Genomic DNA, 24,774 nt, shown 5'->3' with positions numbered 1-24,774 from the left:
TCAGAGAAAATACAATTTGTGCATTACATTAGGAGGGAGAAAGACATAGTTGAAGACGTGTGAATCTTACGTAAACCTAGTTTGTTTCTTTACACTACAATACAGAAGTAGCATCTGTGTAAAGACTTATATGGGCATGAACATTTACACCATACATGAACTTGAGAGATCAATAACAGCAGTGTTTTAATAGCAGTGCAGTTTCTAAGCAGTTCACCTGTCTGTTTTGTATATGATCTGATTGCAACTTGTAATCTACTCCTGTACAAGCTGTATGACTTTAATATAGTGTTTTATTTTTTCTAAACAATGAAAATGCACACTTAAAATGATTTGAAACTCATCTTTTAAACTCTAATTCCTCAGTTAAATTTTACTTAAGCATCTTGATACAAAGTGCTTTAATTTATGTTGTCGTGATGGAATCAAAATAGCTTAAAACCCAAATATGTCAAAATGTGGAAAACTGACTCCGTTAAGGTTGCCAGGAGAGATGCATCGGAAAAGGAAATTAGCACATGGTTCACAGTTAACTTTTTCACCCAAAATGGGAATTGGTGACAGCTCAGTAATTGCAGTTTTTCAGCCACTCAAATCAGCAGTCTTTCACAGGTGGCTGTTAACATGTTCTCTAACCTGACTGCCCCATGCAGTCTCTTTCATGGCAAAATAAGTCGTTCCATACCTTTAGAGGATACAAATCACAATTAAAAAATCCGATTAAACCACAAAATTTTCTGTTGTCATCTGTCACTGTGAAGGACTTGAATTCTGAAGTGAGCAGTAAATGCATTTCTGCATTGTTTGTCCTGTTGAACTGAAAAATGATTTGTGTTAAATAAGTAAATTGCCATAAAATATGAAAATAATTATGAGTGTGTTTGGTACACTGAGTGATTTAGTTAACTGTAGTCATAGCTACTGTATACAAAAAAACAAAGTTTAGACAACCCGTAGCTTTAAATGTCTTGTACTCTCCGTGGGAACTAATGTCAGACAGTTCCAACTCAGGAAAGACTCTGTTAAAAGGCTGGTTGGATTTTTCTAAAACGGTTTTGTTTCAAGAAAGTAGCACTGCTGTCTCACAGCACCAGGGTAGTGAGAGAGGGCGTGGGTTCAGTCACTACTCAGTCTGTGGAGTTTGCATATTCTCCCTGTGTCTGTGTGAGTTTCCTCCCACAGTCCAAAGACAGGCTGTTCAGGTTCACCCATAGTGTGTGAGTGACAGAGAGAGTGTGTTCCACTGATGTATGGATGAGTGACCCATTGTAAGTAGTGTATCTAGCAGGGTAAGTCACCTTGGTGAATAAGGCGTGAGGCCTGATAACTCTACGTAGAGTTCATTGGAAGTCACTTTGGACAAAGCGTCTGCTAAATAAATAAATGTTAATCAGTTTTTAGGGTTTAGAACAAAAGTTTATTAATGCTGCACTAGATTGGTTCTAATTTACTAAAGAACAAACTGTGTACAGTCTTTTTGTAATAATTTAAAATATATTCTATTGTATATTTTTTGAATAATGTGATTTCCCCTTTTAGTGTAATCAGTCAATTTTTTTTAAACTTTTTCCCATTTTGACTTTGAACGGAAATGTTTTTCAGTCAAACTTTTGGTAATGTCATTATTACACAACATCTTTTCTGTTGAGAAATTGAGTTATTATTTTAATTTTTTTTTCTCACTTGACTCCATTTTAATATGATATCTATTGTATGAAAAGATGTTGCTCATGAAGTCACCAAGTGCTTTTTGTGCAATACAAATGTGGACAGGACCAGCCTACACTTGGTCATGTGGATTATCTGCTAAATGCATCAATAGATGTAATAGCGTTTGCGTAGATGTACAGAATAACACTATCATATCAGTGTACCACCTGCTGTCTACAGCCCCTGTGGGGGTCATTGCACATGGGGAAGGCACTTGTTTATTGATTTTAATCAATATTTGATAAGACAGAGTCTATTTGGAGCATTCTACCCAACTGGGAGATGAATCTAATTGTTTTGTTGTTGTTTGGATTTTGCTTTATGTAATAGTGTTTGGCTTGTTGTGTGGTTTAGGTGTTGGCTTTAATATTATAAAATGTTTGGTATAAATATCGTCATGTAAATTGTATTTTGTGCCCCAGTGAACTAACCTCCAAAAATAAAATGCAGGCTTAATTATTGTGCTTATTTTGATGAATTTACAAAGGATGGTACGAGGAGCAGTGTTGAGTCACAACCCAGACTGTAAATGAGCCGAAACTGTGTGATTGTGTGGTATATATGTGTTATATGTGTTCCTGTATGTTGCCTGTAACCTTTCAGAACTGGATCTTGTCAAGCTGGTCGTATCTTCCATCAGACTGCCATGAGCAGCTTTCTTTTTTTTTTTTTTTTTTTTTTGATTTGACCAAAGCATGATGCATTGGTTTTATCTGCCATGGCATAGCTGAACTTCTTTTCATATAGTAAATAATATTAAAATTCGCCTTGCACAAAGCTGTCGGTGTAATAATAAAGCCTATGTTCATATACTGTGGTTAGTCAGGAATTGTCAAGTTCAAGTTCTATTGTCATATATTTGACAAACATAGTGAAGTTCTTGATCTGTAGTCCTCTCTTCCCACAATAACATTCATTTGAGGGTGTGGGGAGTTACAAGGGAGGCCAGTGGACAAATCTTAAAATACTGGAAAAAAATAATACTGGACAATGCAGTAATACAAGAAAGTACAATAGTAAAATTTACAGTATAAATATATATGGAATAAATATTTACAATTTCAAGCATGTAGCTTAAAGTGCAAAATGACAGCAAGTAACTGTGCAGATCACAGATCAAATTGACAGTAACAGTACAGTGGGTAAACAGTGTAGTATGAGGAGGGAGCAAGATCGTCGGCGCAAGATCATCAGTGCTACATTAAGGTTTATTTTATAGGTAGTCTTCGATTTGTGACATTTCAGCAATCATGATGAAATTGCTTTTATTTGAAAGATGGGGGATTCCTGCAGGGGCTGATCCTATTCCCACCGCCCTGTGACATCACATGTCAGCTAGATGCTAGGAGAGAGGTCTTGAACTGAAGGTGTGAATTTGCTCAACAGGAATTCAGTCCTCTTATGTCCTTACAAGTTCCTGTTTAAACAGTCATGCAAGAGGAAATCCTGTGAACCATTGCAGAGGGGAAAAAAAAATTATTTGGAGTGCTGAGTGCTAAACATAGGATATATAGTGACAGATCAGAAGTGCGGGCGTGGGTTTCTCTGCTTTAAAACATTTAGTGGGATATCAGCTTTCAGGTCTAAAGACATACGTACGTAGTATTATTGGAGTGCTAATTCCGTGATTAACTTGGAAAGCTTGTCATGTCACTTTCCAGTGCATTGACTCTTCAGTATCACACAAGGTGCATTATCCTCATTTGATAGCCTTTGATTTATTTAGTCAGTTTTATTCCAGCAAAGTGCAAGGGAACTTTTTTAAATGTTTTTTTATGAACTTTACTTGAAAAGTGAAGGTGCTGTTCATTTCCTATTGATATAAATTACCCAGAATACATGGAGTCCTCTTCCAAGAAGTTATTTCCAATTTCTGGTATCTTGTCATATATTCTGCATTGATAAATGATTATCTCTAGGTTAGGGTGGGGGGAAGGTCAACAGTTATCCAGTGTTGAATCCCAAACAGTCAAAATTCAGTTTTCATTGAAACAGAAGCAATGTTTAGATGTCAAATGTCCATCAGAAGTTGGTTTCTGCTTAGCTGGGCCATGGCCTGCCCCACGAGGATGTGACCTCCAGATGTTTGCTTTATTCTCTGTTCCCAGTATGTCTGTCACCCATGTTTGGTTCCCAGTGGTCACAGATGCCAACTCAATTTTTCCAAGTGCTGGAATGTTCTAATAGAGCCCCCAAGATTATTTTTTTGTGTTTTTTTTTTTTTTTTTTTTCTTTGTCCTTCAGCACAAAACCACGGAAATTGCAAGAACTCATGAGATGAATGAAAGGCTGAGAGACGGGGCCAATTTCTCCAAGTAGCTATTTATAATTTTCCCATCCCTACCCAAAAAAGAAAAGAGGCATACACACACATATGACACATTTCTACGGAGGACACGTTTCAGAATTTCTTGCTGTGGAGTCAAAATACCAAAGCTTGCATTCCAAGCTTGAGTACTCTTCATATGTGCTGCTTTACCCTGTTGGCCTGTCATCACACGTTGCGTAAACCATTTTTCTATTGACATTGGGGTTGTATTAAGCTTTGTTGCCTTTTCAGTTAGGGATTGTAAATAATGGGTGGCACAGCAGGTACTGCTGATTCTTCACAGTTCTTGGGCTGTGCTTTCAGATGTAGGTTCAAATCCAGCTTAGTGCATGTAGAACTTGGATGTTCTGCATGTCTGTGTAGGTTTTCTCCAGGTGCTCTGGTTTTTCCTCCAAAAGTTCAAATGCATGTTTTGTGTGGATTAGTGACACTATTGCCCATAGTGTGTATCTGAGTGTGTGGCTGTTATTTCGCTCTGTTATTTCAGTGGGTAGATACTTGTAAGCAGCTTAGTGTGTCTTGCATTGGACAAAGGCATTCTAAATACAAATGAGCGATAACTTAATGCATTTCTTCTGTATCCCATGTCCCAGTTAAGGGAAGAGGTGCTGTCATGTTAGCAACAGTGAGATGATACTACTGTTGCTCTCATTTTGGCTTCACAGCCAATGGATGGGGTGGTGAGTGCCTTGTTGTGCTCCTGTTGAGTGTCCACAGGACTCTGTGTTTGAAAGAGCCCTTGCAAGCCCTGGATTGAACACACTGCACTCCCACATATCCCATTTTCAACCAGGTGGCACCATACCAGTAGTGCATTACTGTCACATTTCTAAATAATACCTACCTACTCTCCAGCTCCTTTTAGACCCTGATTTGTATTCACATGTACTTTTTCTCATGGACAGCTGAATTAAGTTAGTATGTTTTGTCTGTGAATTTTAAAAAAAACAAGCGAACTTCAAGCTGTATAGGACAGCTCTTCATGCAGAAGCAGAGAAAATACAGGATGCATGCTTTTTTGGGGGGGACGTTTATTCTGCTTTTGTTTGGAAAACTGGTTTAGTTAAATGCGGTAAAGTCAGCATCAATGGTGTGGTAATATTGCTTCCAAAATGTTCCGTCTTCTATTTGTGTCCTTAGGGTTGAATTTTGTGGTAATTCACCTTGTCTCCCAGTTATAGTACTCTTGAGCAAGGTACTTTCCCTAAATTGCTCCAGTAAAATTACCCAGCTGTTTAAATGGATAAATAATTGTAAGTACCTTGACATTGTAAGTTGCTTTGGATAAAAGAATTTGCTAAATGATAAATGTGGATGGGTGTGTCAATTATTACTGTGATTGAATCTGTCTGGTTGCTCGTCACACCGTTTTTTTTTTTTTTTAATAATTTTTCCAAACAGTCTTTTTCAGAGAATACAGTCGTCACGTGACTTGTCCAAGATATGATATCCGTAAGCGCAAAATTTAAGAATTGACATAATGGCCACTGGTTTCAAAGGTAAATGTTTGTGTGCATTCCTTAGCTACCATAACTGAGTGGGTTTCTTCCCAAAGGCATATTTCAGGTTAACTGGTGACTAAATTGCCAGTTGTTTGTGCGTGAGTATTACATGCAATGTGCATATCCACTTTATTCACACCTTTCTTCATAATTTTTTAAATTTTAAAAAAAATAATAAAAATATAATATAAATAAAATTAAATATATTTCATAAATATAAATTTTAAAAAAGAAAAAAACTACACATGCATGCACACGATTCAGTTTAAGGTTTGGCTGTTTGCCCTGTTTACGGAACAATTTCTCCCATCCCAGATGTCTTTGGTGTGTCCTGCTGTGAGGGTCAAGATGTCATCCTCCCCCCAGGTCACTTCACTGCAGAACAGCTCCACTCCCAATAAACCAGCTGCTCTACACACACCTCACACGTGTAGCAGATCCTGAGCCAGTACTTTGAAGCTCTTACTTAGGAAAGCTCAGGAATCTGTCCTTGGCAGCTGTCATTGAAACCATGGGAGTCTGACTGTCTGAGGTCAGGAAGACCATGTGATTAAGATGAGGAAAACCTTGGGTTGATTACACTATTCTGTTGATCATTGGCTTACTGAGTCATTAACCTTGTCTCTGCAGTTGTGCATTGTTGTATCATGCAGTATAGTATCAGTGTTGACCGTACTCCTTTGATTATTTCAGTTTAATTTATGGCAACCGATAAAGGTGTTCTAATTTATTCAGAAAGAGGTCTTTGTGGGATGGTGGACTCCTATTTCTAAAACTTGTCAAACTCCAACCAAAGTAAATCTCCTTTCTAACCTTTTTGGAATGGTGCAATATATGTAGTCTTAATTCTTCTTTAAATCTATCTAAAATAGAAGTTTGTGCAGATTATTTACCATCAGTTTTTTTCCAGCAAACAAGTTCAGTATAGTAAAGGTGCAACTGCAGCTGGTTTTTACTTTTTTCTGGATCAACAAAAGCAGCTTGAAACAAGTGAATGTCACAAGGAAATGTGGTCTCTTCTCAGTTGTGGCATTAGTTTTAAGAGTTTGTTTTTTCTGCTTTTCTTTCTGCTTCTTCTGGTCTTCGTGTGAAAGAGCCCCTTATGCCATTTGTCTTTCTCTCCCATTTTTGCTTCTTTAGCCCCATGAATTTGATGAGTGTCGCCTGGACATCAGCGTGAATGACAGCGTGTGGTACTTACGGGCACAGGACCCAGAGCACCGGAACCAGTGGATTGACTCCATTGAGCTACACAGGGTAAGATGAGTGGTGAGGCCCGTGGACTCCATTCACCATCTGGGGTCTCGTGATTTACTCGATACCCTTACAAAACCAAGGACTGAAGAAACAGTTGCATGCTTAGGCAGGGATATTGTGCAATGACTGTATTTACAGTTACTGTTATTGCCGTAAGCGAGAACCACCATGTTTGTAATGTGGATTTAAAGTCATTCCTTTGCCAGATGAATGAAATCTAGTACGTGTGTGTGTGTGTGTGTGTGTGTGTGTGTGTGTGTGTGTGTGTGAGAGAGAGAGAGAGATGGTGGTAGGAACTCACTGAATCTTCATTTGTCTTGTTGCCTCAGATGCAGGCTGTTTATTGCAATGTGGTGTCCTTAGAATCTGTAATATATGTAACATGTCTCTAACTAAAGCAGCACAGTGGCTTAGCAGGTAGCACTGGTGATAACTGGTCATATAGTGGTTTGAGTTCCTGCCTTTGAACCCAAAGGTTGCAGGTTTGAATCTCACAACTGGCTGTAGTACCAATGAGCAAGGTACTTGCCCTAAATTGCTCCTGTATAAATGACCCAGCTCTACAAGTGGGTAACTGTAGGTAGGTTAACATTGTAAGTCACTTTGGAGAAAAGCATCAACTAAATGAATAAATGTAGTGTAAATGTAGTCTGTGTGGCGTTAACCTGTCCTCTGCATGTTCTTGTGGGATTCCTCTAGGTGCTCTGGTTTCTTCCCATAGCTCAAAGACGTTTCAGGGTAACTGGTGGCTAATGGAGGTGTAGTGTGTATATCTGACTGAATGTGCGCTGCAAAGGGCTGGCATCCCATCTTGGGTGTTCCCTGCCTCCCACCTAAGAGAGAGGGGAGAGATGCTAATTACTGTAAGACTCAATTACTGTAGGTGTTCACTTTCCCTGTTCCTGTGGTGACTTGGTGATTCATGATAGTCGTCTTGTTGACAGAAATAGGTGGTCTGATCCCTCGGCCCCGTCTGTAGTTTGGTGTTGAGACAGCTTAACTTAAGAACATTCTAGAATGCTGTAGAGTAGACTGGGTTTTATGTAGCGAACAACAAGTGGGGTGTTGGTAGTGTGGGTTTCTACATCAGTTAATCTCTGCTTCTTAGCCAAAATTCATTTTTCTTTATTACAGCTGAATATAAAGCATGTAAGAGACACTGGCACCCGAATGTTGCAGTTGACGACAAAGCTGATCTTGTAGTAAGAGATCAGTTTGCCCACAGTTAGACAAGTTGGCCAATACACTTTCTGAAACTGGCTGTGGTTAACACTAAACTGAGGAACATTATGTTTTGATCTCAGGGGAGGGAAGAATTTGGTTTTCAGTTCTGTGGTCATACCTTGCTACACCCACCCAAACAGGAGGCTAGTTTCAACAGGGGTTTATCATACATGTCCACACAAAATGTAGGCCTCCTTTTGACAACTTTTTTTTGTATATATATTACTTTTTGATCCTGTCACTGATATGGCAGATGTTAACACTACTCAAATGTGTAAATGTTCACTTTAAGCAGTGAACAGTTTGTGTGCAGAAGGTAGTATACTGTTTAGAGCTGTAGCCCCTTGTGCAAGGTCCCTGCTCTGAAGGTGGTAGAGTAAAAAATTACTCAGCTGTATAAAACATGTAAATGATTGTAAATAGCTTAGTATACAAGCCTAACATTAAGTTGCTTTGAAGAAAAGCATCAGATAAAAAAATGGGTGTATGCATATAGCATTACCAACTTCCCTCTCACCCCCTTTTAGGTGTGAATACTGCTGTTCGTTTATTTCCCCACTTTTAATTCAGATGCCGTTGTTCACTGGCATGGATGTATTTGCACTTGGCACACTTGGACCCCTCAGGAGAGGTCCTGTCTGCCCCTGCACCAAATTAAATTTCCAAGGTAATGTGTGGTGTTAGATCAGCTCAGAGCTACTGCACAGTGCTGCTGTTGGTTTAGGTTGAAATCACTGTGCAATATGAGCCTGGTATGGAGGCAAATGTAATTGTCCACTTGTTCAGTGTGTGTAGTAAGTGGAAGGTTTTGCTGACTTGGGGGTAAGCACACCAGTCATTGAAGTGCCATTGACTGTTGAAGCATGTTCTTGTCTGGGCTTGTGGCCTGTTCTGAACCCTTGTGGGGGAGGCCAAGACAATGCCTTCTTATCACTTCGTCATCCTTTAAGTCACTGAATGTGCTTGAGAAACTGCTACTTAAGAATATGTAATGTAAAAGAAATGAATACAGTCGGCGCTCACGTTTGTGTGTGATTCTGTACCAGAAGTTCAGTCCTGCCAGACAGCCATCTGATTTATTCATGGTACACGGTATGATTGAAATAACCTTAAACTGAATGCATTAGCAGAGGATCTGAAAAACCTTTGTGTTTAAAATTTTCTAAACACCTGTAATAATGGAAATTATTTTTATTAGTGTTTGCATTCACTTTAACAGCATTTGAATCACATGATACACAACAAACAACTCAATATGTAGAGATTGGGAATGAACAACTCAACATGAAGAGACTGGGTGGAAGACAATTGGACCATGGCTAAGAACCAAGCTGTGGCAGTGGTGGCTCAGGAATGCTGTCAAACTGCACATTAGCTAATGCACAGTGTGATGTGATGTTCCCAGTTTGGAGTCTCTGCTGTTGATTGCACATATATGTGAGAATTTGGACACAGCCCTCTGTTCCTCCAACTATTGCATAATTTTGGAACGTGAGAAACTAACCTTAATCGAAACTGAGTCACCAGTTTGTTTGCACTGTAGGTTTACCTGTCGCTCACTTCTGTCTCTAGATTAAAGACGTGATATGAGAGAAACCAGACCTACTCGACATCAGGGTTAAGTGCTAACCTTCCATGTTTTCCCCGTCACTGATTCGGTTACAGCCCGTAGCCAAGTTACAGCCACTGAACAACTCAGTCTTGGCTTTGAATGTGGAAAGTACTTTTCTTAGGATGCCTTTGTTTGGCTTTATGGCAGGAGTAAGAGAGGTGAAGCTTGAGAGCCCATTGCTGATGTTAGCCTTAGGGCCTAGTGCTTACCTTTGTCCTGCTTGCTTTATAACATTCTTTTCTTTCATTGTTTTTAGAACTTAACTATTGAGTGACCAGACAATAGGACTGTTGCTTATGTGTGAAATGAAATGGGTCAAATTGTAGTAGTTCATTATTAGCATTTATTTAAGTACAGCCTGTCTCCAGAGTGTTTTGTAATGTTTAGTTTGTATATTAAACTACTTAGAATTATTTACCCATCTATACAGCAGGGTGTTCTTACAGCACCAGTCTAGGGTAAGTACCTTGATCAAGGGTATCCCAGCAGGAGCAGGATTCAAACCTGGGTCTTTTGATTATAACACCACAGCTACTTGCTGCCACCATGTTCATGTTCATAATCTTATTGCTTTGCAGAAGCTGAAACTGAACAGAAATTATACATGCACACATTTCATTAGCTCTGTTAAAGCCATCACTGCCAAACTTAAGCAAAAATTAATTTCAGCATTGACTAAAAGCTGTCCCTTCTTTGTTTTCCTTTGATCTCCTACACTCACTGTGATCTGTTTCCATTGTCTGAATCATCCAACTGAACAGGTGTGAGTGCATGCATGTTTAAAAGTTCATACCACAACTATGTTTGATACTGATTTGCTTTTGTGTATTGTTGTGCATGCTATTTAAATGTGGAAACCGTTAACAGCTTATTGTGTAGCTCCTTATTGCTCAGCTTGCACAAAGGATGCAATGTAGGGTTTTGATCCACTGCTAAAACATGGAGACCAGACAATGCTTTATGACTACATCCACATCAGTCCCTGCTGAGAGCCCCAACTCTTTTCAGCACCTTTTTGCTCTTGCACTAGCCTAACCATGCAGCCCATAAGCCTGCAGTAATACGCTCTGCGCTGCTGCATCCAGCTCCTAATCTTTTGCGCAGATGCTTGATCCTCTCGGAATTAAGCGTTGTTGTTCATCAATAGGTGCACAGTGCTGGGGGGATGGGGGTGCAGGCAGGTGGGCAAAGTAGGCTGTGTAGTAAGGGAGAAACCAGGGCATAGAGGTGTGTCACGGTCCACTCTCTTAGACCCATTGCAGCCCCCACTGCTCAGCCTGTGCGGACACGTACGTGGCCAAAATGGCTCTGTTAATGGTGGAAACAAACATTGCAGTTTGGAGAGACTGAGCCGTAGCCAGCTGATCTGTGTGGGGTGACTGCTTGACTCGGGACACATGATGCAATGTGTTGCAGCTGCCTGTGGATTCCATACAGCATGCGCACTTCTCTTCATTAGCTTCACGCTTCAGTCCGATGGATGAAGAATCCAAAGAAAGTGCTGAGTGTTTGTATAGTGTCAGTGTTTCTGTTGCTCAGGCTGGTCCTTTTATTATGGTTGTTTTGTAAATTGTATGAATTTGCATTGTAGTTGTCTTGGAGAAAGGCATGAGTTATACTATAATACAGATAGTCCCGCAGTGGAATAGTTTAGTCAAGGTTGTACCTTACTACCACCACCCTACATTGGACAATTGTTTATTCATGGCTGATTGATTGGAATCAGTTTGATTGGATACTGGCATCTTTCTGTCCCTATAAAGACAGAACTCATAAGAAGGACATGGACTCCCTCTGTGTTTATGCTGGATTGAAGTTGAGCCTCCTCCTTTTGCTCTTATGTAAGGGGTGACATGGCAGTTTTTAACAATGTAGCAGCACTCACCCCCCCAACTTGTCAGATTACCCTTTCCCCTATTTATGTGAGAATCCTTTTGTATTCTTGTCAGTGGGGAAGACATTGACCAGGATGTTTAATGACTGCATGGCTCAAATGTCCACTTCCACCTCCCACACTGGTTTGTTGTTGTTGCCATAGAAGCACTTAGCATGTTTGAATTAGTGTGGTTTGTGGGGAGGGGTATCTGTCAGTGTTCATTTGGGACTGCAAGTGGGTGGAGGGGACAGAGCCACACCCTGCAGCTTGTGCTCATATCTGGCATCCTTCGAGTTGGGAAAGCCCTGTTCTCTTCCTCTAGCCGACAAGCTGAGCAGGCTGGAAATGGTGAGTCACCCAACACCCTGGATCCTTCTGGCAGCTGCTGCTGACTCACGTGGCATGCTCCATGCTCTTCAGGAAGCGATTGGGCTGCAGTGGTCCCGCCTACCCAGCTTCCTCTCAGAGCTGCTCAGTGTGGGGTTGTGTCCTTAGCAACCTGTAAATATGACTATCAGAATCTCCTAATTACTGCTCTTCAGTACTGCTGAGTACAGAATTTTTGTGTCAGTCACAATGGTTTTCAAAGTAATTTTGCAGTAGTTATATAGACATTATCATTCTGTTGGAATTATATTATCTTCTGTACTTGACTAATACTTTTAATTGAAATCTTTGGAAAAACATGTTTTTAAAATTATTTTAAGTTTATTGAGGAATACAGATATTTTTGAGGTATGTCAATATAACCTGTTACTCAGAGCTTTGCTGTGGACTGTTACCCAGTCAGTTATCAGTGACCTGAGAGCGGACTCATGGGTCGCCTGTTTGTTTGTTTTTGCTGTTCTGTGGCTTTGCACGCCAGTGAGTCACTCATAGATGACTATCAGGAGCAGCGACTGGGATTGGCCATGGAAAGGCTGCCGGTGCTGAGTCCTGTCAGGGAGAATTTACTGGAAAGGTTACTCGTGGGCTTTGACCAGCTGTAACCCATAGAGTTTTTACAGGAGTGTGTTTGTGTGAGAGCTGCGACCTCTAATGGTAGCAGGTACATACAGCAGCAGTTGGTGAAGCGCTCCTGCGTCTGCTGGTTCACAATTATCCATCATTTAGGTTTCATATTTCCTTTGCTCTCCCCAGTAATGATGGGAAAACTTAAAATGGCAACACTGATGGAAACAATCATTGTATTGAATTTTCAGTCGCATTGTGTGCTTAACATTGGTTTGAGGTTTTTTTAATAAAAATAAAAACAGAGCTGTTGGTAGTGTAGTGATTAGAGCAGCTGCTTTTTGACCCAAAGGTCCCAGGCTTGAATCCCACCTCCAGCTGAAGTACCCTTGAGCAAGGTGCTTAGCCTAAATTTCTCCTGAAAAAACTATCCAGCTGTATAAATGGGTAAATAATTATGAGTAGCATAATTGTATGTTTCTTTGAGGAAAGCATCTGCTAAATGAATAAATGTAATCTAAATGTATATAGCTTCAGTCTCAACAGGATTGCTTCAGTGCATTTAAATTATAATCAGTGCAAAAATATGCAAAATAAAGTCACAGATGAACGCACAGGCAGTTAGATACAACACTAAATGCATATAAGGGAAGAATGCCTTCTGACCTGCTAGTTTTTCACTCCTGTTAGATCTTGGTGTACTGGCACCATGCGGAGTGGGTACAGGTACAGTTACTGCCCATGTAGGTTGGGGAAAAGGGATGTGTCATGAACGATTAAACCACACCACCTACTGATGTAGTGAGCCATAAGTTAAGATCAGAATGCAAACAAGGTACATTAACTGAAGGACCTCTTTGACATTGGCTGGTAGACCTTCTAGAATGTGAAACGCCCTTTTTCTGAAGGATTTATACCAACAGTTGATTAGTTTGTTTTTTTAAAGAAAAGTATAAGAAACTTGCATCTTGTCACTGAAGACTGCAGTCTTGCTTGTACACACTAATGGGACCAGAAAAGAAGTAGAGATGGAAGCATGAGCTGTACTCATGCGGTAGACCTTGCAGAAAGTGTGTCCTAGAATGTATAAGGATGAAATGCAGGCACCTGAGAAATGTGATGTAACTAAACTTAATATATACCTTGCTGCAGCATTTGTTTTAATGATTTTGATTCAAGATCAGATACTTCTGGTTCACTTGAAATTTGTAAATGCCTACATCAGTGGTGATTTTTATTTTTTTTTTTATCCGGAAAGTATAAGCAATTTAGTTTTTATTATTATTATTATTATTATTATTATTATTATTATTCCTTTTCTTTTACGAACGCATTTTATATTGACAAGGCTGCTGTATAGTGTTTTCATAGTCAGCTAATCTAGGAAATGCAGACATTAGCATTTGCAACCAGTTGACATTGACTATCCAGTAAAGATCAATATTTTTAAAAGCCCATTCCGCTGTGGCTCACCAGAGGAAAAGCAGTTTTGCTTGTGTGTTTGGGCATTGATTCCATAGCCAAAGTTTGACAGCAAATTCCCAGCATGCTGTTACGATGATCCTAGCCCTTTCCACTATGGTAAATGGAACATTAGCCTTATCAGGTTAGCCCTGTGTGTTTTGGGAAAAGAAGCACTAAGGCAGCCAAGTCTTTGAGCAGCCACGTGGACTACAACTATGGCATCTATTTAAAGATTCATCATTGATGCTCTGGTGGAATGTTACATTTGGCAGAAGGAATATGACCCTTGCAGAAGGGGAGGGTGTGTGTGGCTCTCAAGACCCATATCAATTATGTATATGTGCTCTACATTTAAACAGGAACATATTTGGAGTGGGTAGTGCACCTGGCAGTTGTCACCACATTTCTAAGAAGAGGGTCTGAAGTTAGCACCCCACACCGTAAGGCTCCTGGCATGATATGCTGTTATTGATTGCACTTTTAGACATGAAAGGAAGCGTTCCTGTACTCTGACCTGGGCAGAAAGTACCTCCTTTGTTCTGCTGGAGTGCTTTGCTCTTCACTGCCAAATGTACCACAAACACACATGACAGAGGCACTTGTGTTGAAGTCCACTGCTTTATCATTGAGACTCATGCAAGCAGAAAACCACCACCACCAGGTGTTTGCTGTTTTACATATTAGTTTCCACACATTGAATTTGAATTGATTTTTCCAGTTTTTTTTTTTTTTTTTACACAGAGTACTCTTCTCACTAGAATAAGAGTGCTGAAAAAAGTTCCAGGATCTGCTGTTCTGGGGTGTGATATTCAACATATATAGTTACACAGATTAAGCCAGCTGGCATCTGAGGAGGGGAAAACCAAAAAAAAATAAGAAACATATGGGCATCAAAGTACTAGTGGGTGCCCACCCCTCCTGGGCATTCTACATGTGCTCATTTTGAAAACATAAACCATAAAGGCAGGAGGAAAAACCTGTTTTTACTTCCCCCCCCCCCCAATGGACCACTGACCTGGCAAATGGCATGAGCATGAGGTACTCTGGTAATAGATATGTATCATTAATGGAACAATTGCTCTGATTCTGGCCAAACCCATTAATCTTGATCACATTAATTTTATTTGGTTATAGTAAATAATTTCAACACAGTTCATCAATGCCAGTAAGTATCTCAAGAGCTCCTCCATCTATCTTTTTCACTCTTGGAGGTAGCCTCCATTTGCACCGTGTGTCCGAGCAGTTTAAATTTGTTCTGCAGTTGAACAGTCGTGTCTGAGACTGTATTCCCTGTGGTTCTCCTTTGTAACTCCAGCCCTTCTAGCATTATGCACACAGCTGCTAGTAGCTATGGGGTCCACCGTGCTGACTTTCACTGTCTCTGATGTACTGTGTATCATCCCAAGTTGTTTGTTTCCTCCCGTTGGGGCAGCACACCTCTAACTCAAAGAGAGGGTGTTAGTTCCTTTTAAACTGCCGTTCCGTGTGAAGTGGCTGATTGACACAGCTGTTGTATATGAAGTATGATTGCAAACTAGTTGAATATAATTTGCTTGTGTAAATTTTAATTCTTCCTGTAAGTGTAGCTGGATAAACTCACTTTGGTCTACAGATTATAACACCTAATATCAATGGCAGCTCAGTTCTGTGGACTCTTGGCTTACCACTGAGCTGATAGTGTACTGTAGTACAGGGCAAAGGGCTCTACTGGAGCCCTTTGTGTGCTGTGTAATAAATCATGCTAGAAGCATCTACTCCCATCTGCTACAGCTTGTGTCCCAAGTTTTGTGTGGTGCAATACTGAAACTTTCCTAGCACCACCAACCCTCACAGGAGGCATAGGCAGCTTGGTGGTCCCACACATCATGTTTATGACACAGAACCATGTTGGAGAGGATTATCTTGCACATCAACACCCAGAGAAATATCAGCTGCCAAACTTGTCAGCTGTGAAGTACCCCTGTGCTTATTCACCAGTGTGTTATGTCTGCTGCTGAGCTCTTTTTTTAGGACACAGAATCCTAAAGCAGTTATGTCACTGAAGATGATGGCACTGTATTTGCAGCCTCAGAAATAAGCCTCTTTTGTGTCAAGGCAAAATTTGTTGGATATGTAATGTTAAATTTCCTATTTCTATACATGCATATCTGAGACGAGACAGGATCTGCAGCACGTATCTTGAAATTGGAAGTTTGCCGTCTTTCTAAACCACCTTGCTGTTTCAATTTCTCTTAGACCTTTCAGCAAAATTTTTTGCCAAGTAATCAAAACCATCCAGCCCATCTGTGAGAAACATTGCTTCTTATAATCAAAGTTGTGCATTTTTGTATTTCAGGCCGAGTCCGGTTACGGCTCCGAGTCCAGCCTACGGCGCCATGGCTCGATGCTGTCACTCATGTCGGCAGCAAGCAGTTACTCTGCCACCTCTGCATCCTCCTTCAAGGTAAGAGCTTTATCTCCCATCTTATCTAGCTGTTCCTTTATATCACTGTGGCTATATACCAACCTGAGCAACCTTATACCAATGGGCCTGGCTAGCATTTCTTATGTTGAACTACATCCCTTAACAATCCCATTTTGGCCACTCTGGTAAACAGATTGGATATGTGCTCTGCCTCCTCTGACCACATGGTGGTGCCAAGTCACAGAGGTTTGGTGTGGAGCAACTGCTGAATCAATTCAGGAAGTGTCTCAGAACACATCTGTCTGATCCACTTCTCTCCCGGTCTCCTGGCAGCTTCCTAAATTTGTATTACAAGTGTGAAATGTAGCTTTATTTACAGAATTTGTGTTGCTTTTGAGAATAGTGTCTGCTAAATGAATAAATGTACATGGATTTCCCACCCCCTCCCTTGTGTGTGATCTAACAGAAAGGACACAGTCTGCGTGAAAAGCTGGCCGAGATGGAGACCTTCCGGGATATTCTTTGCAGACAGGTTGACACCCTGCAGAAATACTTTGACGCCTGTGCTGATGCTGTGTCCAAAGATGAACTTCAACGGGACAAAGGTGTGCTCACCATTCTTAAGCCAATTCCACAGAGAATTCCATTAATAAGCTTTGTTCTAAGACACAGGAATAAAGAAAAGAGGAGTAAAATGTTAAGGACCATTGTGCAAGAAACTGTTACATAGCATGTTGGGAAACATTGGGAGATTGTGTTGCTCTCAGCCCACTTGCTAGCATTTAGCACCAGCCTTGTGCATTTGTTTCCCTGGGTTTGCTGGGGTGTTTGTTCCTGGCAGAGTGTTGCATTGTAACACAGACAGTCCCTTCATTGGCCCAAAGAATCAATTGCTTCAGTTATGCTTGGAAGTTTTTTGTCTTTTGTCCTTTCCTTCACTCACCAAAAAGCGAGCATTGTCTACTACAGCAGTGCATGCTCTGCAATATGTGACAACCATGCAGATGTTGTTAGACTCATGAGTGAGACTAAAGGCTACTTTGCTCCCCTTTAGTTGTAGAAGACGATGAAGACGACTTTCCTACCACTCGTCCTGATGGGGAGTTTCTGCACAACAGCAATGGCAGCAAAGAGAAACGTAAGCAGCATTAATAGGTTTCCATGTTTTGCTTAACTTTTTTAGTTGTTTCCTTGAATTTGTCTTCATTGTCATGTGATTGGATCTGTTATACATCCTTCTGAATATTACCTTGCAGTAAGCATCTTGAAAGTATAAACGTGTGGATAGAACATCTACATGCAGTGCTTGTGTTAAATGTGCTGTTTTTCATTCTCTCCCCCCAGTGTTTTCCCCTCTGAATTCCAAAGGAATCAATGGGATAGATTTCAAAGGGGAGGCCATCACATTCAAGGCAACGACAGCAGGCATCCTCGCCACGCTGTCCCACTGCATCGAGCTCATGGTGAAAAGGGAGGAGAGCTGGCAGAAGAGACTGGACAAGGTACTTCTATGGCACTGAGCACAGTCTCCATGAACTGCCATCCTGTGGTTTATATAAAATCACTGATTTGAGTAAAAGACTTCAGCATATGGAGAACGTCACTAAAATGTATTAATTCAACGCTCTTTTTTTCATAGCCAGTTTAGTCTCTTCAAACATGTTTATGTAGATAGTAGAAATCTCCCTCCTTAAACATTACAGGTGGTTCTCTCCTTACAACAGATTTCTGTTCCAATAACCCTGTTCAAAGTCAGCTTTGTAGAAAATTCCCATGTACTGTATTACATGAGCCGTAAGGATACAGAAACATTGAATATGCATTAATGTGCGTTGTGTAGTAAGATTTTATTTTTAACTAATTTCACACATTATGTATACTATAGTAGTAATATACAGTGCAACAGTTATAAAATGAAGCACAGTACTTAATTATGAATAATGTAGTGTCACCTAAAGTGTCTGCTAAATTAATAAATATAAATGTAAATTAAGTATAGTTAACAAATGAACACAAACGAGGAACACTTTTTTGCTTGCTAGCCAATACAATTGGTGCTAAACTCACAAATCCTGTTTGAGACCTAAACAGAACAATGTTATATTTTTTTAATTTAATGATGTGCTCATCTAGATTGCAAATCACAAGTAACATCAGGCTACAAGGGTGTTTATGGTGTTAAAATTTTTGGCTGTACAATGTATTTTAGCTTTTGGCACATTTATAGCCTTATACACTAATACGTTATGTGAATTGAGTCAGGTAGCAGGGCAGTGGGAACCTGCACTGGCACTTTATCATCTTTTCAAGTAGCTACATGTAAGCCAGTCAGCTCTACTGCAAAACCTGTTTTGCCATTTTTCTTGGCAATCTAGCAAACTGAGAAAGCTCTGAAACTTTCCCTCATTCCATTCATTCCATGGACGGGTGCGTTCCACTGCTGGTCTGAGGTGCGCTCTAAGAGGTACAGGGATGCTTACCCGGTCTGTGCGGCAGCTGCCCTCTGCAAGTCATGAGCGACTGTGATGCCTGGATATGATGGTCAGAGGTGGAATCCTCCTATCATGCTGCAAGTTTGGGCTCTTTCTGCTGGCTATCCTGGAGCTGCCTCCACCCAGGCCTGCAGCAAGCTGCCCAAAAGGCCTCTTTTGTCTTCCGTCAGCATTTTTTTGCTGCTTGTTAGGTTCACTAAAGTTTTGAGGTTTAAATGAAAGGAGAAAGGAGTTTTGGTGTTAATCTTTGTGCTGCACGGGGTCTCATAGAAATTTGACTTTCAGCTGCATTTGTTTCGTGGAAAATGTGTACTAACAGGTTTTATTGTAGCTGAAACACTTTTCTGTCTCATTTATCCAAATTTGAACACTCCATATTTGTTGCAGGACTTATTATTTTTAATGCCATTCATTTGGAGCAGTTTCATGCAGCAGTGTGGGGAACAGTTTGTTTAAATTTTGTAGCGTTTTAAGCTTTATACACTCTTGTTCTGTCCTCTGAATGCAGGAGATGGAGAAGAGGAGACGTGCAGAGGAGGCCTACAACACCGCTATGTCAGAGTTGAAGAAGAAGTCTCACTTTGGTGGGCCAGATTATGAGGTAAGGTAGAGGACTCCTTTTGGGAGCCTTCCTTTAAAGTTGTGATACATTCATCTGCATTGTGTTACACATTTCTTTAAGTAGGCTGGTCACCAGTTAGCTCAGTTGTTATTTCATCACAAATCCAAATTTCACAGGAAGGTCCAAACAGCCTCATCAACGAAGAGGAGTTTTTCGATGCCGTTGAAGCTGCCCTGGACAGACAAGACAAGATCGAAGAGCAGGTATCAAAACTATCCATCCGTCTTCTGTCCCGCTTGTCCTAAAAGGGTCGCGGTGGCAGCAAGGAGAGCAGAGAGGCCCAGCCGCCCCTGTCCCCCGCAACTTCCTCCAGCTCAACCTAGGGGATCCCCAGCTGTTCCCAGGCCAACTGTGAGATATAATCCCTCCAGCGGGTCCTGGGCTGACCTCGGGGCCTCGTCCCAGTTGGCCGTGCCTGATATCCCTCCAAAGGGAGGCGCTCAGGGGGCATCCTCATCAGATGCCCGAACCACCTCAACTGGCTCCTCTCAATGCGAAGGAGTAGAGGCTCTACTCTGAGTTCCTCCCAGATGGCCGAACTCCTCACCCTGTCACGGCGAGTGAGTCCCAGCACCCTGCGGAGAAAACTCATTTCAGCCCCTTGTATCTGCGATCTTATTCTTTCGGTCATCACCCAGAGTTGATGACCATAGGTGAGTGTAGGGACGTAGATCGACCAGTAAATGGATAGCTTCACCTTATGGCTCAGCTCCCCCTTCACCACTACAGTCCAGTACAGCGACCGCCCTATTGCTGCCACTGCTCCCAGTCTGTGGCCGATCTCATGCTCCGTTCGTCCCTCACTCATGAACAAGACCCCAAGATACTTAAACCCCTCCACCTGGGGCAAATTCTCTCCCCTTACCTGGAGGGGGCATGCCATCCTTTTCCGTGAGAGAACCATGGACTCAGACTTTGAGGTGCTGATCCTCATCCCAATCGCTTCACACTCGGCTGCAAACCGTTCCAGTGCGTGCTGGAGGCAGCCATGTGACGGTGCCAAAAGGACATCATCATCTGCAAAAAGCAGAGACGTCGCCTTCCGACTCCCACACGGAATGCCCTCCTGACCTCGACTGCGCTGTGATATCCTGTCCATGAAAACCACAAACAGGAGTGGAGACAAGGCACAACCTCGGCGGAGTCCAACACCCACACTGAACAGGCCTGACTTAATGCCGAGTATGCGGACACAGCTTTCGCTCCGTATGTACAAGGACCGAATGGCCCGCAGTAGTGACCCCGGTACCCCATACTCCCGAAGCACTTCCCGCAGAATTTCCCGGGGAACACGGTCATAGGCCTTCTCCAAGTCCACAAAACACATATAGACTGGATTAGCAAATTCCCATGCCCCTTCAATGATCTGTGAGAGGGTAAAAAGCTGGGCCACTGTTCCACGGCCAGGGCGGAATCCGCATTGTTCCTCTTCAATCCGAGGTTCAACTATCGGCCGGAGCCTCCTCTCCAGCACCCCGGCATAGACTTTCCCAGGGAGGCTGAGAAGTCTGATGCCCCGATAGTTAGCACACACTCTCCGGTCCCCTTTCTTAAAGGTTAGAGACCACCACCCCAGTTTGCCAATTCAAGGGCACTGTCCCCGAGGTCCATGCAACATTACGACAGCCCTGCAACATCCATGGCCTTAAGCATTTCCAGGCGGATCTCATCCACCCCCGGTGCTTTGCCACTGTGGAGCTTACCAACTACTTCAGTGACTTCCACCGGGGAAATGGACTCTGACAGCCCAAAAGCCTCTGGCCCTAACTCCTGTAAGGGGGGCATATCACTCGGGTTTAAGAGTTCTTCAAAGTGCTTCTTCCACCTCCCGACAATGTCCTCATCAGAGGTCAGAGTTTCTCCACTCCTGCTGAACGCAGCTTGAGCGAAACTCCTCCGACCCCTTCTGAGCTGCCGGATGGTTCTCCAGAACCTCTTTGAAGCCGACGGATAGTCATTTTCCATGGCCTCTCCAAACTCCTCCCATGCCCGGGATTTTGCTTCTGCAACCGCAGTCGCTCCTGCCTTTTTCATCTGCTGGTACCTCTCTGCTCTGTCAGAAGTCCCCAGAGCCAACTAGGCCCTAAAGGCCTCGGCTTCTTCGGCTTCCCTCACCAGCGGGTTCTCGGGTTGCCGCCCTGGTTGGCACCAACAGGCTTTTGGCCACAGCTGTGCTTGGCTGCTTCCACAATGGAGGTTTTGAACAGGGTCCATTCACACTCCATGTCCCCTACCTCCTCCAGGACATGGGAGAAGCTCTCCGGGAGGTGTGAGTTAAAATCATTCTGGACAAGGTCCTCTGACAGTCGTTCCCAGCACACCCTCATTAAACGTCTGGGCCTACCGGGTCTGTCCATCAGTTTTCCCCACCACCTGATCCAACTCGCCACCAGATGGTGATCAGTTAACAGCTCAGCACCTCTCTTCACCCGAGTGTCCAGAACGTGTGGCCTCAAGTCAGAAGAAACGACTATAAAGTCGATCATTGACCTTTGGCCCAAGGATCTCTGGTACCAAGCACACTTATGAGCATCCTTGTGTTTGAAAATGGTGTTTGTTATGGACAAACCATGTCTAGCACAGAAGTCTAATAACATTTCACCATTCGGGTTCAGATCGAACAAGCCGTTCTTCCCAATCACCCCTCACCAGATTTCCCTGTCATTGCCAACGTGAGCGTTGAAGTCCTCCAGCAGGACTATGGAGTCTGTAGGTGGGGCCCTGTCCAGAACCCTTCCCACCTTCTCCAAGAAGGCCGAATACTCTGAACTGCTGTTTGGTGCATAAGTACACACAACAGTGAGGCGACCTCTCGTCCACCGGGGCAAACTCCAACTGTATGGCAGCCAGCCGGGGGCTTGTGAGTATCCCCACATCTACCCGGCGCCTCTCACCTCGTGCAACTCCTGAGTAGGAGAGGGACCACCCCTTATCGAGGAGTTGGGTTCTAGAGCCAACACTGTGAGTGGAAGTGAGCCCAACTCTATCTAGTTGGTATTTCTCAACCTCCCGCACCAGTTCCGGCTCCTTCCGCCCAAGTGAGGTGACATTCCACGTACCAAGAGCCAGTTTTCGTCGCTAGGGGCCGTGACACCATGCGCCACCCTGCCCCCTCCCGCTGCCAGGTATACATAGCACTGGACCCCCATGCTGGACCTTGCAGGTGGTGGGCCCACATGCCCCCCCACGATGCCTTTTCGGGCCGAGCACGGCTGGGCTACGTGGGCTGCCCGGCCACCAGGCGCTCGCCTAGGAACACTACCCCCAGGTCTGGCTCCAGGGGTAGGTTCCAGTGACCCTATTCCGGGCAGGGTAAATGTTCTCTTGTTTACTGTTTTCATGGAGGTTTTTGGAGGTTAAACATGGAAGGAAAAAACTCAACTTTGTTCAGTGGTGTTTCATTCCTCTTATTTCTCTAAAGCATTTTATTGAGCTGGGACAGGAGGAACATGGTTCATTCACCTAAGCCAGTCCAGTTCTGTATTGTAGGCGCTGAGAGCTGCTGACAGTTGCATTGAGCCAAATGTCTCCTTATATTTGAACTTGCCATTTCTTTCTGCAGTCCCAGACGGAGAAGTCCAGAGCGCACAGAGCCAGTCCATTGCCTGCCGGAGAAACTTACTCTTTTGTCGACACTCACAGATTTGCAGAGAAGGTGCTGGCCAACTTACTCTTCCTGTGGTTTATCTTGTGTAGTTAACCTGCCTGAGCAGCAGGAGAAAGTTTCCTTCTTTGTGGTGGCTTGTCTTTTGTTTTTCGGTGCTATAAGCAGTTGCTCTCTTTTCTAGGTGGAAGACATGGTGAAGAACCACATGACGTACTCCCTGCAAGACGTAGGCGGAGATGCCAACTGGCAGCTGGTGGTGGAGGAGGGAGAGATGAAGGTGAGGAAACCCTGTGTCAGACTGAGTGTTGCCTCCCTCGTTGTTTTGTTCCTGATACAGGCAGTCTCCCAGTTTCGAATGTCTGACTTACTACAACCCATAGTTACAAACAACCCCCTCACTGACCAGAAGTTTTTTTTTTTTTTTTTGGTCACCCTTTTAACAATCAAGTGAAAACTTCATAATTAAGCCTGTTAAAAATTAGAGTTGCTGTATATACAATGGTTTGTAATAATAAACGGACACTACTTTGCCAAGCACATCAAAACATTGCGAGTCTACAGCGGTTTGTCGGCTCATGGGCGGGGCGCGTTAGCCTGAGGTAGGACAGACTTCTTTTCCCATTAATGGTGTCTTGTGTGTTACTGTATTTGGTTTTAATTTTTTTTGTTTTTACCTCCTAACCATGGCACCAAAGCGTAAAATGTGGTGGTGATGCATCCAAGAAAAGGAAAATGATCACGATTGAAACTAAAGTGGAAATAATGAAGTGACAGGTGAAACGCCAAAAAACATTGGAAAAGCGAACATTAAACTTTCTTTAATGTTTGCACATGCGCACATACGCTGTCGCTCTCTTATAAATACTGTAGTTGTCATGACCACGCCTCACACTTCAACCAGTAGCTTTAATCGGAGAACTCTGCTATGAAAAAATTCTTTTCATTTGCAGAATCTCACTCCAGTTGCAAAATCTCACTCCCCGCATTCTCAAACCTCCCTCGCTGATAACGACCGATCGCCTTGTCCCTGTACCACGATTTCAGATCCTCGCTTCTGTTCAGTTCGCCAACCAACCAACCAACCATTTGTCTGTCCCCGACCACAAGAACACATCTAGTCCTTTGATTCTGAATAAACAATCCTGCACTTGGGCCCAGCCTCCTCCGTGTCCTCTGTTCATCACAGTACTAACATTTATTTTTTCTATTTTTCTCTCTATTATAAATACTGTAGTTACATTTATCATTACATTGTTATTACTGTATTGTTGTATTAAAGATGTTTTAGCGTATCAAGTGTTTGATGTGGCGGGGGCGCGGTGGCGCAATGGGTTGGACCGGGTCCTGCTCTCCAGTGGGTCTGGGGTTCGAGTCCCGCTTGGGGTGCCTTGCGACGGACTGGCGTCCCGTCCTGGGTGCGTCCCCTCCCCCTCCGGCCTTACGCCCTGTGTTACCGGGTAGGCTCCGGTTCCCCGTGACCCCGTATGGGACAAGCGGTTCTGAAAGTGTGTGTGTGTGTGTGTGTGTGTGTGTGTGTGTGTTTTTTTTAATGCATAGAAAGGTACACGATATACTATATACTAAGACAAATATTTGATAGACTGACATTAGATACCCACCGTACCTAATTGTTCCGGCTTGTGTCAAAATCCAACTTAGACAGACTGAGGACTCAATTTGTAATGAGGGGACAGCCTGTATCTAATTTTTCCTGTTTTTGCTGC

At 42.7% G+C, this 24,774-nt stretch overlaps 1 protein-coding gene across 1 annotated transcript in view; it reads left to right on the top strand.

Annotated features, from left to right (window-relative positions):
* Positions 1–24,774, top strand: part of LOC108925077 (collagen type IV alpha-3-binding protein-like) — a 30,443-nt gene that overhangs the window by 1,878 nt on the left and 3,791 nt on the right. Inside the window, exons 4-12 of the mRNA XM_018736808.2 lie at positions 6,682–6,798; positions 16,261–16,368; positions 16,796–16,934; positions 17,384–17,467; positions 17,674–17,831; positions 19,330–19,422; positions 19,560–19,646; positions 23,006–23,098; positions 23,232–23,327. Of these exons, the coding sequence (XP_018592324.1) occupies positions 6,682–6,798; positions 16,261–16,368; positions 16,796–16,934; positions 17,384–17,467; positions 17,674–17,831; positions 19,330–19,422; positions 19,560–19,646; positions 23,006–23,098; positions 23,232–23,327 (975 nt within the window). The remainder of the gene's footprint in view (positions 1–6,681; positions 6,799–16,260; positions 16,369–16,795; positions 16,935–17,383; positions 17,468–17,673; positions 17,832–19,329; positions 19,423–19,559; positions 19,647–23,005; positions 23,099–23,231; positions 23,328–24,774) is intronic.

The sequence above is a fragment of the Scleropages formosus genome, chromosome 6, assembly GCF_900964775.1.
Source record: "Scleropages formosus chromosome 6, fSclFor1.1, whole genome shotgun sequence".
NCBI classification, from domain to species: domain Eukaryota; kingdom Metazoa; phylum Chordata; class Actinopteri; order Osteoglossiformes; family Osteoglossidae; genus Scleropages; species Scleropages formosus.
Note: the sequence above shows the minus strand (reverse complement) of the source record. Positions and strands in the feature narration are given on the sequence as shown.